Below are 18,163 nucleotides of genomic sequence, written 5' to 3'. Positions count from 1 at the left end.
TAATTGATGTGCAACATTCTTTATGAATTTTATGGATTATGATGTTTATTGCGGTTCTGCCCACACTTTTCCTGTTTTTAAATTCAGCTTATTAACTTTCTTAAATTCAAATATTAATATCAAGAAAGAAATATAATCCATTTTTGAATTGAAATTCGACATGATTTTTGAATTTTAGGATTTATAATACAGTTCTGCCCCCCTCCATTCCTGTTATGAAATTTAGCTCTTTTACTTTATGATTTTAAATATTAGAATCAAAAAATTAATATAATCCATTTTTTTGTTGAAGTGCATAATGATTTATGAAATTTATTATTTATAAGTTATGTTGAATAAATGAATGCAGTTCTGCCCCCCCCCCTCTTGTTTTTAAATTTAGCTCTTTTATTTTTAAGAACTTAAATATTAGTATTAAGAAATAAATATAATCCATTTTTTAATTGATGTGCAACATTCTTTATGAATTTTATGGTTTATGATGTTTATTGCGGTTCTGCCCACACTGTTCCTGTTTTGAAATTCAGCTTATTAACTTTCTTAAATTCAAATATTAATATCAAGAAAGAAATATAATCCATTTTTGAATTGAAATTCAACATGATTTTTGAATTTTAGGATTTATAATACAGTTCTGCCCCCCTCCATTCCTGTTATGAAATTTAGCTCTTTTACTTTATGATTTTAAATATTAGAATCAAAAAATTAATATAATCCATTTTTTTGTTGAAGTGCATAATGATTTATGAAATTTATTATTTATAAGTTATGTTGAATAAATGAATGCAGTTCTGCCCCCCCCCCCCCCCTCTTGTTTTTAAATTTAGCTCTTTTATTTTTAAGAACTTAAATATTAGTATGAAGAAATAAATATAATCCATTTTTTAATTGATGTGCAACATTCTTTATGAATTTTATGGTTTATGATGTTTATTGCGGTTCTGCCCACACTTTTCCTGTTTTTAAATTCAGCTTATTAACTTTCTTAAATTCAAATATTAATATCAAGAAAGAAATATAATCCATTTTTGAATTGAAATTCGACATGATTTTTGAATTTTAGGATTTATAATACAGTTCTGCCCCCCTCCATTCCTGTTATGAAATTTAGCTCTTTTACTTTATGATTTTAAATATTAGAATCAAAAAATTAATATAATCCATTTTTTTGTTGAAGTGCATAATGATTTATGAAATTTATTATTTATAAGTTATGTTGAATAAATGAATGCAGTTCTGCCCCCCCCCCCTCTTGTTTTTAAATTTAGCTCTTTTATTTTTAAGAACTTAAATATTAGTATTAAGAAATAAATATAATTCATTTTTTAATTGATGTGCAACATTCTTTATGAATTTTATGGATTATGATGTTTATTGCGGTTCTGCCCACACTTTTCCTGTTTTTAAATTCAGCTTATTAACTTTCTTAAATTCAAATATTAATATCAAGAAAGAAATATAATCCATTTTTGAATTGAAATTCGACATGATTTTTGAATTTTAGGATTTATAATACAGTTCTGCCCCCCTCCATTCCTGTTATGAAATTTAGCTCTTTTACTTTATGATTTTAAATATTAGAATCAAAAAATTAATATAATCCATTTTTTTGTTGAAGTGCATAATGATTTATGAAATTTATTATTTATAAGTTATGTTGAATAAATGAATGCAGTTCTGCCCCCCCCCCCTCTTGTTTTTAAATTTAGCTCTTTTATTTTTAAGAACTTAAATATTAGTATTAAGAAATAAATATAATCCATTTTTTAATTGATGTGCAACATTCTTTATGAATTTTATGGTTTATGATGTTTATTGCGGTTCTGCCCACACTGTTCCTGTTTTGAAATTCAGCTTATTAACTTTCTTAAATTCAAATATTAATATCAAGAAAGAAATATAATCCATTTTTGAATTGAAATTCAACATGATTTTTGAATTTTAGGATTTATAATACAGTTCTGCCCCCCTCCATTCCTGTTATGAAATTTAGCTCTTTTACTTTATGATTTTAAATATTAGAATCAAAAAATTAATATAATCCATTTTTTTGTTGAAGTGCATAATGATTTATGAAATTTATTATTTATAAGTTATGTTGAATAAATGAATGCAGTTCTGCCCCCCCCCCCTCTTGTTTTTAAATTTAGCTCTTTTATTTTGAAGAACTTAAATATTAGTATGAAGAAATAAATATAATCCATTTTTTAATTGATGTGCAACATTCTTTATGAATTTTATGGATTATGATGTTTATTGCGGTTCTGCCCACACTTTTCCTGTTTTTAAATTCAGCTTATTAACTTTCTTAAATTCAAATATTAATATCAAGAAAGAAATATAATCCATTTTTGAATTGAAATTCGACATGATTTTTGAATTTTAGGATTTATAATACAGTTCTGCCCCCCTCCATTCCTGTTATGAAATTTAGCTCTTTTACTTTATGATTTTAAATATTAGAATCAAAAAATTAATATAATCCATTTTTTTGTTGAAGTGCATAATGATTTATGAAATTTATTATTTATAAGTTATGTTGAATAAATGAATGCAGTTCTGCCCCCCCCCCCTCTTGTTTTTAAATTTAGCTCTTTTATTTTTAAGAACTTAAATATTAGTATTAAGAAATAAATATAATCCATTTTTTAATTGATGTGCAACATTCTTTATGAATTTTATGGTTTATGATGTTTATTGCGGTTCTGCCCACACTGTTCCTGTTTTGAAATTCAGCTTATTAACTTTCTTAAATTCAAATATTAATATCAAGAAAGAAATATAATCCATTTTTGAATTGAAATTCAACATGATTTTTGAATTTTAGGATTTATAATACAGTTCTGCCCCCCTCCATTCCTGTTATGAAATTTAGCTCTTTTACTTTATGATTTTAAATATTAGAATCAAAAAATTAATATAATCCATTTTTTTGTTGAAGTGCATAATGATTTATGAAATTTATTATTTATAAGTTATGTTGAATAAATGAATGCAGTTCTGCCCCCCCCCCCCCTCTTGTTTTTAAATTTAGCTCTTTTATTTTTAAGAACTTAAATATTAGTATTAAGAAATAAATATAATCCATTTTTTAATTGATGTGCAACATTCTTTATGAATTTTATGGTTTATGATGTTTATTGCGGTTCTGCCCACACTGTTCCTGTTTTGAAATTCAGCTTATTAACTTTCTTAAATTCAAATATTAATATCAAGAAAGAAATATAATCCATTTTTGAATTGAAATTCAACATGATTTTTGAATTTTAGGATTTATAATACAGTTCTGCCCCCCTCCATTCCTGTTATGAAATTTAGCTCTTTTACTTTATGATTTTAAATATTAGAATCAAAAAATTAATATAATCCATTTTTTTGTTGAAGTGCATAATGATTTATGAAATTTATTATTTATAAGTTATGTTGAATAAATGAATGCAGTTCTGCCCCCCCCCCTCTTGTTTTTAAATTTAGCTCTTTTATTTTTAAGAACTTAAATATTAGTATTAAGAAATAAATATAATTCATTTTTTAATTGATGTGCAACATTCTTTATGAATTTTATGGTTTATGATGTTTATTGCGGTTTTGCCTACACTGTTCCTGTTTTGAAATTCAGCTTATTAACTTTCTTAAATTCAAATATTAATATCAAGAAAGAAATATAATCCATTTTTGAATTGAAATTCAACATGATTTTTGAATTTTAGGATTTATAATACAGTTCTGCCCCCCTCCATTCCTGTTATGAAATTTAGCTCTTTTACTTTATGATTTTAAATATTAGAATCAAAAAATTAATATAATCCATTTTTTTGTTGAAGTGCATAATGATTTATGAAATTTATTATTTATAAGTTATGTTGAATAAATGAATGCAGTTCTGCCCCCCCCCCTCTTGTTTTTAAATTTAGCTCTTTTATTTTTAAGAACTTAAATATTAGTATTAAGAAATAAATATAATTCATTTTTTAATTGATGTGCAACATTCTTTATGAATTTTATGGTTTATGATGCTTATTGCGGTTTTGCCTACACTGTTCCTGTTTTGAAATTCAGCTTATTAACTTTCTTAAATTCAAATATTAATATCAAGAAAGAAATATAATCCATTTTTGAATTGAAATTCAACATGATTTTTGAATTTTAGGATTTATAATACAGTTCTGCCCCCCTCCATTCCTGTTATGAAATTTAGCTCTTTTACTTTATGATTTTAAATATTAGAATCAAAAAATTAATATAATCCATTTTTTTGTTGAAGTGCATAATGATTTATGAAATTTATTATTTATAAGTTATGTTGAATAAATGAATGCAGTTCTGCCCCCCCCCCTCTTGTTTTTAAATTTAGCTCTTTTATTTTTAAGAACTTAAATATTAGTATTAAGAAATAAATATAATTCATTTTTTAATTGATGTGCAACATTCTTTATGAATTTTATGGTTTATGATGTTTATTGCGGTTCTGCCCACACTGTTCCTGTTTTGAAATTCAGCTTATTAACTTTCTTAAATTCAAATATTAATATCAAGAAAGAAATATAATCCATTTTTGAATTGAAATTCAACATGATTTTTGAATTTTAGGATTTATAATACAGTTCTGCCCCCCTCCATTCCTGTTATGAAATTTAGCTCTTTTACTTTATGATTTTAAATATTAGAATCAAAAAATTAATATAATCCATTTTTTTGTTGAAGTGCATAATGATTTATGAAATTTATTATTTATAAGTTATGTTGAATAAATGAATGCAGTTCTGCCCCCCCCCCCCTCTTGTTTTTAAATTTAGCTCTTTTATTTTGAAGAACTTAAATATTAGTATTAAGAAATAAATATAATTCATTTTTTAATTGATGTGCAACATTCTTTATGAATTTTATGGTTTATGATGTTTATTGCGGTTCTGCCCACACTTTTCCTGTTTTGAAATTCAGCTTATTAACTTTCTTAAATTCAAATATTAATATCAAGAAAGAAATATAATCCATTTTTGAATTGAAATTCAACATGATTTTTGAATTTTAGGATTTATAATACAGTTCTGCCCCCCTCCATTCCTGTTATGAAATTTAGCTCTTTTACTTTATGATTTTAAATATTAGAATCAAAAAATTAATATAATCCATTTTTTTGTTGAAGTGCATAATGATTTATGAAATTTATTATTTATAAGTTATGTTGAATAAATGAATGCAGTTCTGCCCCCCCCCCTCTTGTTTTTAAATTTAGCTCTTTTATTTTTAAGAACTTAAATATTAGTATTAAGAAATAAATATAATTCCATTTTTTAATTGATGTGCAACATTCTTTATGAATTTTATGGTTTATGATGTTTATTGCGGTTCTGCCCACACTGTTCCTGTTTTGAAATTCAGCTTATTAACTTTCTTAAATTCAAATATTAATATCAAGAAAGAAATATAATCCATTTTTGAATTGAAATTCAACATGATTTTTGAATTTTAGGATTTATAATACAGTTCTGCCCCCCTCCATTCCTGTTATGAAATTTAGCTCTTTTACTTTATGATTTTAAATATTAGAATCAAAAAATTAATATAATCCATTTTTTTGTTGAAGTGCATAATGATTTATGAAATTTATTATTTATAAGTTATGTTGAATAAATGAATGCAGTTCTGCCCCCCCCCCTCTTGTTTTTAAATTTAGCTCTTTTATTTTTAAGAACTTAAATATTAGTATTAAGAAATAAATATAATTCATTTTTTAATTGATGTGCAACATTCTTTATGAATTTTATGGTTTATGATGCTTATTGCGGTTTTGCCTACACTGTTCCTGTTTTGAAATTCAGCTTATTAACTTTCTTAAATTCAAATATTAATATCAAGAAAGAAATATAATCCATTTTTGAATTGAAATTCAACATGATTTTTGAATTTTAGGATTTATAATACAGTTCTGCCCCCCTCCATTCCTGTTATGAAATTTAGCTCTTTTACTTTATGATTTTAAATATTAGAATCAAAAAATTAATATAATCCATTTTTTTGTTGAAGTGCATAATGATTTATGAAATTTATTATTTATAAGTTATGTTGAATAAATGAATGCAGTTCTGCCCCCCCCCCCCCCCCCCCCTCTTGTTTTTAAATTTAGCTCTTTTATTTTTAAGAACTTAAATATTAGTATGAAGAAATAAATATAATCCATTTTTTAATTGATGTGCAACATTCTTTATGAATTTTATGGTTTATGATGTTTATTGCGGTTCTGCCCACACTGTTCCTGTTTTGAAATTCAGCTTATTAACTTTCTTAAATTCAAATATTAATATCAAGAAAGAAATATAATCCATTTTTGAATTGAAATTCAACATGATTTTTGAATTTTAGGATTTATAATACAGTTCTGCCCCCCTCCATTCCTGTTATGAAATTTAGCTCTTTTACTTTATGATTTTAAATATTAGAATCAAAAAATTAATATAATCCATTTTTTTGTTGAAGTGCATAATGATTTATGAAATTTATTATTTATAAGTTATGTTGAATAAATGAATGCAGTTCTGCCCCCCCCCCCTCTTGTTTTTAAATTTAGCTCTTTTATTTTTAAGAACTTAAATATTAGTATTAAGAAATAAATATAATTCATTTTTTAATTGATGTGCAACATTCTTTATGAATTTTATGGTTTATGATGCTTATTGCGGTTTTGCCTACACTGTTCCTGTTTTGAAATTCAGCTTATTAACTTTCTTAAATTCAAATATTAATATCAAGAAAGAAATATAATCCATTTTTGAATTGAAATTCAACATGATTTTTGAATTTTAGGATTTATAATACAGTTCTGCCCCCCTCCATTCCTGTTATGAAATTTAGCTCTTTTACTTTATGATTTTAAATATTAGAATCAAAAAATTAATATAATCCATTTTTTTGTTGAAGTGCATAATGATTTATGAAATTTATTATTTATAAGTTATGTTGAATAAATGAATGCAGTTCTGCCCCCCCCCCCTCTTGTTTTTAAATTTAGCTCTTTTATTTTTAAGAACTTAAATATTAGTATTAAGAAATAAATATAATTCATTTTTTAATTGATGTGCAACATTCTTTATGAATTTTATGGTTTATGATGCTTATTGCGGTTTTGCCTACACTGTTCCTGTTTTGAAATTCAGCTTATTAACTTTCTTAAATTCAAATATTAATATCAAGAAAGAAATATAATCCATTTTTGAATTGAAATTCAACATGATTTTTGAATTTTAGGATTTATAATACAGTTCTGCCCCCCTCCATTCCTGTTATGAAATTTAGCTCTTTTACTTTATGATTTTAAATATTAGAATCAAAAAATTAATATAATCCATTTTTTTGTTGAAGTGCATAATGATTTATGAAATTTATTATTTATAAGTTATGTTGAATAAATGAATGCAGTTCTGCCCCCCCCCCCCCCTCTTGTTTTTAAATTTAGCTCTTTTATTTTTAAGAACTTAAATATTAGTATTAAGAAATAAATATAATTCATTTTTTAATTGATGTGCAACATTCTTTATGAATTTTATGGTTTATGATGCTTATTGCGGTTTTGCCTACACTGTTCCTGTTTTGAAATTCAGCTTATTAACTTTCTTAAATTCAAATATTAATATCAAGAAAGAAATATAATCCATTTTTGAATTGAAATTCAACATGATTTTTGAATTTTAGGATTTATAATACAGTTCTGCCCCCCTCCATTCCTGTTATGAAATTTAGCTCTTTTACTTTATGATTTTAAATATTAGAATCAAAAAATTAATATAATCCATTTTTTTGTTGAAGTGCATAATGATTTATGAAATTTATTATTTATAAGTTATGTTGAATAAATGAATGCAGTTCTGCCCCCCCCCCCCCCCCCCTCTTGTTTTTAAATTTAGCTCTTTTATTTTGAAGAACTTAAATATTAGTATGAAGAAATAAATATAATCCATTTTTTAATTGATGTGCAACATTCTTTATGAATTTTATGGATTATGATGTTTATTGCGGTTCTGCCCACACTTTTCCTGTTTTGAAATTCAGCTTATTAACTTTCTTAAATTCAAATATTAATATCAAGAAAGAAATATAATCCATTTTTGAATTGAAATTCAACATGATTTTTGAATTTTAGGATTTATAATACAGTTCTGCCCCCCTCCATTCCTGTTATGAAATTTAGCTCTTTTACTTTATGATTTTAAATATTAGAATCAAAAAATTAATATAATCCATTTTTTTGTTGAAGTGCATAATGATTTATGAAATTTATTATTTATAAGTTATGTTGAATAAATGAATGCAGTTCTGCCCCCCCCCCCCCCTCTTGTTTTTAAATTTAGCTCTTTTATTTTGAAGAACTTAAATATTAGTATTAAGAAATAAATATAATTCATTTTTAATTGATGTGCAACATTCTTTATGAATTTTATGGTTTATGATGCTTATTGCGGTTTTGCCTACACTGTTCCTGTTTTGAAATTCAGCTTATTAACTTTCTTAAATTCAAATATTAATATCAAGAAAGAAATATAATCCATTTTTGAATTGAAATTCAACATGATTTTTGAATTTTAGGATTTATAATACAGTTCTGCCCCCCTCCATTCCTGTTATGAAATTTAGCTCTTTTACTTTATGATTTTAAATATTAGAATCAAAAAATTAATATAATCCATTTTTTTGTTGAAGTGCATAATGATTTATGAAATTTATTATTTATAAGTTATGTTGAATAAATGAATGCAGTTCTGCCCCCCCCCCCCTCTTGTTTTTAAATTTAGCTCTTTTATTTTTAAGAACTTAAATATTAGTATTAAGAAATAAATATAATTCATTTTTTAATTGATGTGCAACATTCTTTATGAATTTTATGGTTTATGATGCTTATTGCGGTTTTGCCTACACTGTTCCTGTTTTGAAATTCAGCTTATTAACTTTCTTAAATTCAAATATTAATATCAAGAAAGAAATATAATCCATTTTTGAATTGAAATTCAACATGATTTTTGAATTTTAGGATTTATAATACAGTTCTGCCCCCCTCCATTCCTGTTATGAAATTTAGCTCTTTTACTTTATGATTTTAAATATTAGAATCAAAAAATTAATATAATCCATTTTTTTGTTGAAGTGCATAATGATTTATGAAATTCATTATTTATAAGTTATGTTGAATAAATGAATGCAGTTCTGCCCCCCCCCCCCTCTTGTTTTTAAATTTAGCTCTTTTATTTTGAAGAACTTAAATATTAGTATGAAGAAATAAATATAATCCATTTTTTAATTGATGTGCAACATTCTTTATGAATTTTATGGATTATGATGTTTATTGCGGTTCTGCCCACACTTTTCCTGTTTTTAAATTCAGCTTATTAACTTTCTTAAATTCAAATATTAATATCAAGAAAGAAATATAATCCATTTTTGAATTGAAATTCGACATGATTTTTGAATTTTAGGATTTATAATACAGTTCTGCCCCCCTCCATTCCTGTTATGAAATTTAGCTCTTTTACTTTATGATTTTAAATATTAGAATCAAAAAATTAATATAATCCATTTTTTTGTTGAAGTGCATAATGATTTATGAAATTCATTATTTATAAGTTATGTTGAATAAATGAATGCAGTTCTGCCCCCCCCCCTCTTGTTTTTAAATTTAGCTCTTTTATTTTTAAGAACTTAAATATTAGTATTAAGAAATAAATATAATCCATTTTTTAATTGATGTGCAACATTCTTTATGAATTTTATGGTTTATGATGCTTATTGCGGTTCTGCCTACACTGTTCCTGTTTTGAAATTCAGCTTATTAACTTTCTTAAATTCAAATATTAATATCAAGAAAGAAATATAATCCATTTTTGAATTGAAATTCAACATGATTTTTGAATTTTAGGATTTATAATACAGTTCTGCCCCCCTCCATTCCTGTTATGAAATTTAGCTCTTTTACTTTATGATTTTAAATATTAGAATCAAAAAATTAATATAATCCATTTTTTTGTTGAAGTGCATAATGATTTATGAAATTTATTATTTATAAGTTATGTTGAATAAATGAATGCAGTTCTGCCCCCCCCCCCCTCTTGTTTTTAAATTTAGCTCTTTTATTTTGAAGAACTTAAATATTAGTATTAAGAAATAAATATAATTCATTTTTAATTGATGTGCAACATTCTTTATGAATTTTATGGTTTATGATGCTTATTGCGGTTTTGCCTACACTGTTCCTGTTTTGAAATTCAGCTTATTAACTTTCTTAAATTCAAATATTAATATCAAGAAAGAAATATAATCCATTTTTGAATTGAAATTCAACATGATTTTTGAATTTTAGGATTTATAATACAGTTCTGCCCCCCTCCATTCCTGTTGTGAAATTTAGCTCTTTTACTTTATGATTTTAAATATTAGAATCAAAAAATTAATATAATCCATTTTTTTGTTGAAGTGCATAATGATTTATGAAATTTATTATTTATAAGTTATGTTGAATAAATGAATGCAGTTCTGCCCCCCCCCCCCCTCTTGTTTTTAAATTTAGCTCTTTTATTTTGAAGAACTTAAATATTAGTATTAAGAAATAAATATAATTCATTTTTTAATTGATGTGCAACATTCTTTATGAATTTTATGGTTTATGATGTTTATTGCGGTTCTGCCCACACTGTTCCTGTTTTGAAATTCAGCTTATTAACTTTCTTAAATTCAAATATTAATATCAAGAAAGAAATATAATCCATTTTTGAATTGAAATTCAACATGATTTTTGAATTTTAGGATTTATAATACAGTTCTGCCCCCCTCCATTCCTGTTATGAAATTTAGCTCTTTTACTTTATGATTTTAAATATTAGAATCAAAAAATTAATATAATCCATTTTTTTGTTGAAGTGCATAATGATTTATGAAATTCATTATTTATAAGTTATGTTGAATAAATGAATGCAGTTCTGCCCCCCCCCCCTCTTGTTTTTAAATTTAGCTCTTTTATTTTTAAGAACTTAAATATTAGTATTAAGAAATAAATATAATCCATTTTTTAATTGATGTGCAACATTCTTTATGAATTTTATGGTTTATGATGTTTATTGCTGTTTTGGTTCTACACTGTTCCTGTTTTGAAATTCAGCTTATTAACTTTCTTAAATTCAAATATTAATATCAAGAAAGAAATATAATCCATTTTTGAATTGAAATTCAACATGATTTTTGAATTTTAGGATTTATAATACAGTTCTGCCCCCCTCCATTCCTGTTATGAAATTTAGCTCTTTTACTTTATGATTTTAAATATTAGAATCAAAAAATTAATATAATCCATTTTTTTGTTGAAGTGCATAATGATTTATGAAATTTATTATTTATAAGTTATGTTGAATAAATGAATGCAGTTCTGCCTACACTGTTCCCCCCCCAAGAAAGAAATATAATCCATTTTTGAATTGAAATTCTTGTTTTTAAATTTAGCTCTTTTATTTTTAAGAAGTTTAAATATTAGTATTAAGAAATAAATATATTCCATTTTTTAATTGATGTGCAACATTCTTTATGAATTTTATGGTTTATGATGTTTATTGCGGTTCTGCCCACACTGTTCCTGTTTTGAAATTCAGCTTATTAACTTTCATAAATTCAAATAATAATACCAAGAAAGAAATATAATCCATTTTTGAATTGAAATTCAACATGATTTTTGAATTTTATGATTTATAATACAATTCTGCCCCTCTCCATTCCTGTTTTGAAATTTAGCTCTTTTACTTTATGATTTTAAATATTAGAATCAAAAAATTAATATAATCCATTTTTTAGTTGAAGTGCATAATGATTTATGAAATTTATTATGTATGAGTTATGTTGAATAAATTAATGCAGTTCTCCCCCCCCCCCCTCTCTTTTTGTTTTTAAATTAAGCCCTTTTCCGTTTAAGCAAAACTATCGCCGCCTGCGACTACAAAGTGCCAATGTGTGTAGGAGCTCTTGGGCTGACTGGCAGCAGGTCGTCTTTTGTGACGAATCCTACTTCAATTTTTGGCACCATGATGGCCAAATTTCGTGTCTGGCACTATGCCGGTGAACGTCACATTCCGTAGTGCATTATCGAAACGCCACAGTGGACAAACACCCGAACTTATGATCTGGGGTGCCATAGCATATCACGGACGATTGCAATTGCAACGCAATGTGTGCAATTTGAACAGTACCCGATACATAAATGAAGCTTACAACCCCAAACTATTCCTTTCCTGCAAGGATTGCCAGGTGCTGTATTCCAGCAGGATAATGCCGGTCCATATGTCGCCAGGACTGTCAAATCCTTCCTTTATTCGCAGCAGGTACAGCTTCTTCCTTGGCCTGCATATTCCCCGGAATGCAGGCCAAGGAGACTTGAACTAACTTGACTAAAACTTGGCGTTTTTAACCTAATTGCTAAAATTGAATTTTGACTGAAAATCTTTTTTTTTTCTTTTTGCCATGGTATTATTCGCTGTCACTTCAGATAACACGAAGGGTTTTTATTTTTCGGACTTTAAAACTCTTTTATTTTTAAACTATATTCATATATATTTCGAAACTAATGATTGTTTTTGAATTTCAATGTTTGTTACTATTTTTTTTCCACAACTAATGAAATTATTTTAAATTGAGTTGTGTACATGAGTAAATATTTTTATTACTTTTTACTAGTTCAAATGCTGTATTCATTCATCAAAAACTAAGTTCTTGATTAGAGAATAGCTCAATATGACTGGTTGTTGAAAGATTTCAATTTCTTTTACATAGATATGTCTATTCTGCCGGGTGCAAGTAAAGGGCAGTAACTGCACATTTTTCATTTGTTCTGCATTTTTATCATCTATTGTACGTTATCTTTATTGTACATACTTACTTATTTGGTTTCCGCTGAAAAAGAGGCGCCAAAAAACTTCCAACATTTTCCCATTGTTAGTACTGAGTCCACCACATTTCTTAAAATATTTCAAAAACTTATTTCTGCAGATGCTGGCGTTTAACTGCACACGGCAGTATTATTTCCGTAAGTAAAACTACATAACTTCTATATTTTAACTGTCACTTGTTATTTTTGCAGCAACAATTATACTGCTTGAAAATTCTGTTCAAGATTATTTCCATTTAATTTTTTTAGTTTTATCATGATTAGATATGTCTTTAGGAGTGGTTTTAATAATTTCTTAGAATTCTTATATTAACTGGTTCCTGGAAGTAAAGTATTTGTTTTAGATTGCCTACAATTTTTCTCTTTCTGTCAATAATTTATACTATTACTATTTTTAACTATATATACTATTTTTAACAAAAAAAAGTGCATCTTTTCAAAATATATTCTTTATTAACAGCTTAAACCGCTCTAAACACTGCATTTTATTTAATATGCAATGCTTTTCGGGTAGGGCAAAGAAAGGAAACCATTATCATCGGTAACATAAATCAGGGAAATTTAGTGAACTTAATCAGGGAAAAGTCAGGGAACTTTTTTTTCCGGTTCCTGTCGCCACCCTGCAAGAGACTGTTATAGTATATAACACGCAATTAGTTGTGCTATTAATGTCAAAACACCTATACCTGAATACCCATTTCAAAGGGTTTGTTCAGATCTTTTCGAGTTTAATAAAAAAATATATTTTGCTATCTCAGATAGTTATTCCGGGTTCTACGACTTTCAAAAATTGAAAAGTCCTACTTCTTATGACTGCATAAAAGTTTTAAAAAGGTGGTTTTCTGTACACGGAATTCCCGAAGTCTTGGAATCAGATAATGGACCCCAATTTTCTTCCAGACCTTTCAAAGCATTTCTAAAAGACTGGGATATAAAAGAGAAACCTCCAGTCCATATCATGGTCAATCGAATGGCTTAGCAGAAAGAGCTGTTCAAGCAGCAAAAACTGTTCTTCAAAAACGTTATAAAAATAACACAGACATTGCTTTAGCTCTGGTAAATATCCGTAACACCCCAAGAGAAAACAATCTCATGTCCACCAATCAACGCTTAATGAGCAGAAAAACCAGATCACTTCTGCCCACTACTAAAGAAGCTCTAATGCCAAAAGTTGTTGAAAATGCGTCTGCATTACCGGAAGCAGCACGGATGAAAAATTCGCTAATCGACGTACAAAAGATTCCGCTTATACAAGCAGTCCTGGTGATCACGTCAGAGTGCAAAAAGATCATAAAAGATGGATCGGAGGAGAGGTAGAAAAAATGGTCAATCCAAGATCCGCTATCATTAAAAGTGGAGAGCAAGTATTCCGGCGAAACACTATTCAAGTCGCCCCAACATTAGCAGACCTTCCTGTTTCCCAGAAAAGTTTTGTTGACTTTAAGTTCGACAAGTCACCTGCAGAAGTCCATTCATTGCCCCCACCTCCAGTAACTTCACCAGCTCTAAGACACACCTCACCAACAAAACTCTCCAAACCTTCTCCCAAACTTGTCGAAACCAAATCGGGCCGCATTGTCAGGCCACCTAATAGACTGGACTTATAAACTCTCTTTAATTGTTTCTTGTAATATTGTATGTTCTGTGTTTTTTTTTATTTTTACAGGGGAAGATGTCGCATACGTCACACTTGTGCCTATTGAACATGTGACAGTTGTGTCTCTACACAGTCGGCAGTTACCTCCCGCGTAGTGTGTGATCGTCCGTAGTCAAATAAACATGTCTGGTTTGTATCCGCCTCGAGTCATTGTATTACTCACATCGCTACACTATGGTTTATGTATGGTACTTTTTCTTTCTGCTTACTCAAACAAAACTGAAATCAGAGAACCAGTATGCGAAGAATGCAAAACATTCAGCTACCCAGGGATGAATAAAACAACATAACGCTCGAAAGGCTTTGAGTTTCGGCGGATCTACCCGTTTTAGGGGACACTGAAACCATTTTAGCAGTTTTTGGAAAATTGTTCGTTTCAGCAGTTCAAATATTGTGATTGTATCTGAATACGAGTGAACACTTATTATTTATTTTATTTATTGGTTTTCTGCGGGCTCTCTAATACAAAGAGTAATGCAAAGAATCGAAACTCATTATGAGAAAAAAAGTATATTAAAGAAAATAATGCTAAATGGTTTTGGGAACATATCACTATTGGTGCCATTTTCTGCAGTTGAATGTGACTGCTGTATCTCAAAGGTGATGCAGGGACTCGCACAAAACTTATTGTACAACTTGACTCTTAATGGAAACTTGCGCTGATTGAATATTGGTTTCAAACGCTCCAAATGAAGTAGTGCAATTATTAGGTTTTCTTTTTAAGTATCTCTTGCACAGTCGGGCATTTCTTATCTGTTAAGTGAGGCTCCCATATAGCAAAAAATTGCTCACAGATTTACATAGAAATTATGCAGTTGGACTCCAATGAGGACTTCTGATATCCAGGTTTTTACTCTACATGTAAAGATAGTGCAGCGATTCAAACGAAATTCAGCATTCTGATGAACCTGAATGGGATCTGGAGTTAATCAAGTTTAAAGCTCGTCGAGCGGAGTAGAACATTCAATGATAGAATGTTCTTCTCTTTAAGCATGAATGCTATTTAAGAAGTTCTCCCCAAAGAAACGAGCAGAACTGGTACTGATGAATACTCATCAAGGCTAGTTGTGATTTTATTTGAATTAATAAAATACCTTGATATTTATTAGTAAGATCAGTGTCTAACTAAAGGTCTTTAATGTGTATTACCTAGTTCTACATGTCTTTAAAATGTGTATTACTAATAAAATTCTAGTGCAAAATGTTCTGGTAACCTTCTTAAATCCAACAGTATAATTTATCTTTTTTTATTATAATACTCATCAAGGCTAGTTGTGATTTTATTTGAATTAATAAAATACCTTGATATTTATTATGATCAGTGTCTTAAAGGTCTTTAATGTGTATTACCTAGGCTGGTTCTACATTTACATTTAAAAGTTAGTATTATTTTGTATACATTATTTATGTTTACAAACCTAATAAAATTCTTAGATATGTATCGAAAGTGCAAAATGTTCTTGGATAATCGTAACCTTCTTAAATCCAACAGTTCCTTAAATGTATATGCATTACAAACTTTCTTATTTTTATCATTTTATTTCAGCATCAAAATTCCGAAGTTACCAAAATCGGCCGAGTTATCAGCTGCCTCATCAGTGAAAGAAAAACCTGGTATCGTTTAAGTTTTCTAACAGGTAAGTTCCATTTTTTCCACTCACATGCATGTTTTGCCCCACTGCTTAGGATACTGCAATAAGTCAGTTTCAGAAATACTGTATTCCTTAACTGTTTTTAAAACATAGTAGCAGTGAATAGAGTATTTATTTTTCTTTTCCTTTTTGTATTTTTTTCTAGATTCCTTTCCTCAAATACTCATGACAATTTCAAATCTAATTCGAAAATATAAAAAAAAGTATACATAAAAATCAATGAGACTTGTATATAATGAGCATTAATTAAAAAACGGACTTTTCCCTTCCCATTTCATCTTGCCAATGGAATTTAATGATGCAGCAAGAAAGTAAAAGACAATATCTGCAAAGGAAAAATTTTTAAATCTCAGATTACAGGAAAACCTAAAAACAAAACAAAAAAAAAAAAAAAAAAAAACGGAATTTTATTCATACATATTGGAGAAAAAGGCAACAGATATTTCTTCTCAATGGTTTCCTTCACACTACAAATTTTAATAAAAACATTGCTCAACAATGACAGTGATCAACAATAAACTTCTGATTGCAGGCTTACTTACATTTTAACGTTAGTTTAAAAAAAACAGTTATAATTCACGTTCTAATTACCTTCGAACAGTGGATCAAATTTTTATCAAATGCAGGAAAATAAAGGGTTTCAGTGAATATTTTATTCTAATTTTTTGGAGCATTTTTTTTTTTTTTGCCCTCACAATATGTATAAAAAACAAATATCATTTTTAGGTCCTATAATTAAAACTCGAACAGTACCGTACTCTTTTGGCGTTAAAAACGCCCCTAGGTTATTTCACGGGTGACAGAGTACCTCCCTGCCAAAAGTCTGTCAAGATCTGACGTAAACTGTGGAATTGTATGAGAAACATGCACACATATATACGCTTGGGTTGGCCGAAAAAAGGATATTACCGAGAAGCAACTTCTAATAGCAAAAAAAAGTTGTGTATTGCCATCTTAAATATGGGGGAAAATAGTTTTAAGAAAAAAAAATATAATTTATATCTTCAGATCGTGCATTGGCAGCAAAGTTTGAAAAAAGGTAAAAAATGGTCAATTTTCAAATATTTTTATAAAAATCCAGATGTTCGAAATTTTTGTTCCAATCGCGTTTAAATATTTGTATTTTTTTTAATCATCGTTTAATACAGATGTTCTCAAACTTATTTTGCCTAACGCGCACTTCGAGAATTATTTTCTCGCTCCCCCCCCCCATTTTTTTTTTACTTTACTACGTCTTAAGAATCGCAATTGCAGTCATTATTTTAATGATTAAATTATGTGTGTCATGTGAAAATAAGACTTTCTGATGAGGGTAATGTAAAATACCATTTTGTAATATTAGGAAAACCTTTATTCATGTTATTAAAACAAACATTACAATTTGAATTTTAAAACTAATCAAATGTGAAGGATGAATTTTATGATTTTCAACAAGTTTGTTTATATCAGGCTCGAATTTGCTCAAAAACAGCCGTAAGTCACTGCGTTTGGTAATCTGCAACCGAGTTCTCTTTTTAGTTAACAACGTTGCCACAGCACTAAATCCACGTTCACACAAATACGATGTTGGGAATGCTGTCAAAAATCATTGAACGTTGAACCACAATCCATGGTACAATTGCGGGTTTGGCTTTTGTAGCCAAAATTCTTGGTATCCATTTTTGAATTTTATTTTTATTTCCTCGTTCGTTATCAGTTCGATGAGTTCTTCCTCCAGCTGGGGTGATCCTGCTGTGTTGACATTTGAAAAAGGATCCAACACTCACTCCGGTATTTTCAATTTTGAAATGTCCTGGAATCGTTCTCCGAAATGACTGTGGAGGTTCTCCAAATGTTGGCAGTAAACAAGCAAGTCGTCGTCGTTGAACGATACTGCTGACAAATTAGGGAAATTGAGAAACTCACGTCTGCCGATATTATTCTTGTATAAGAGCAATTTGGCTA

General features: G+C 28.1%; 1 protein-coding gene across 1 annotated transcript in view; it reads left to right on the top strand.

Moving 5' to 3' along the window:
• The window catches only part of LOC129228547 (pancreatic lipase-related protein 2-like), a 69,177-nt gene extending 54,515 nt beyond the window's left edge, over window positions 1-14,662 (top strand). Inside the window, exon 7 of the mRNA XM_054863229.1 lies at window positions 14,577-14,662. Within this exon, the coding sequence (XP_054719204.1) occupies window positions 14,577-14,662 (86 nt within the window). The remainder of the gene's footprint in view (window positions 1-14,576) is intronic.
• The last annotated feature ends 3,501 nt before the right edge of the window (window positions 14,663-18,163 follow it).

The sequence above is a fragment of the Uloborus diversus genome, chromosome 8 (genome assembly GCF_026930045.1).
Source record: "Uloborus diversus isolate 005 chromosome 8, Udiv.v.3.1, whole genome shotgun sequence".
Lineage (NCBI taxonomy): Eukaryota > Metazoa > Arthropoda > Arachnida > Araneae > Uloboridae > Uloborus > Uloborus diversus.
This window is presented reverse-complemented; position numbering and strand designations above follow the sequence as displayed.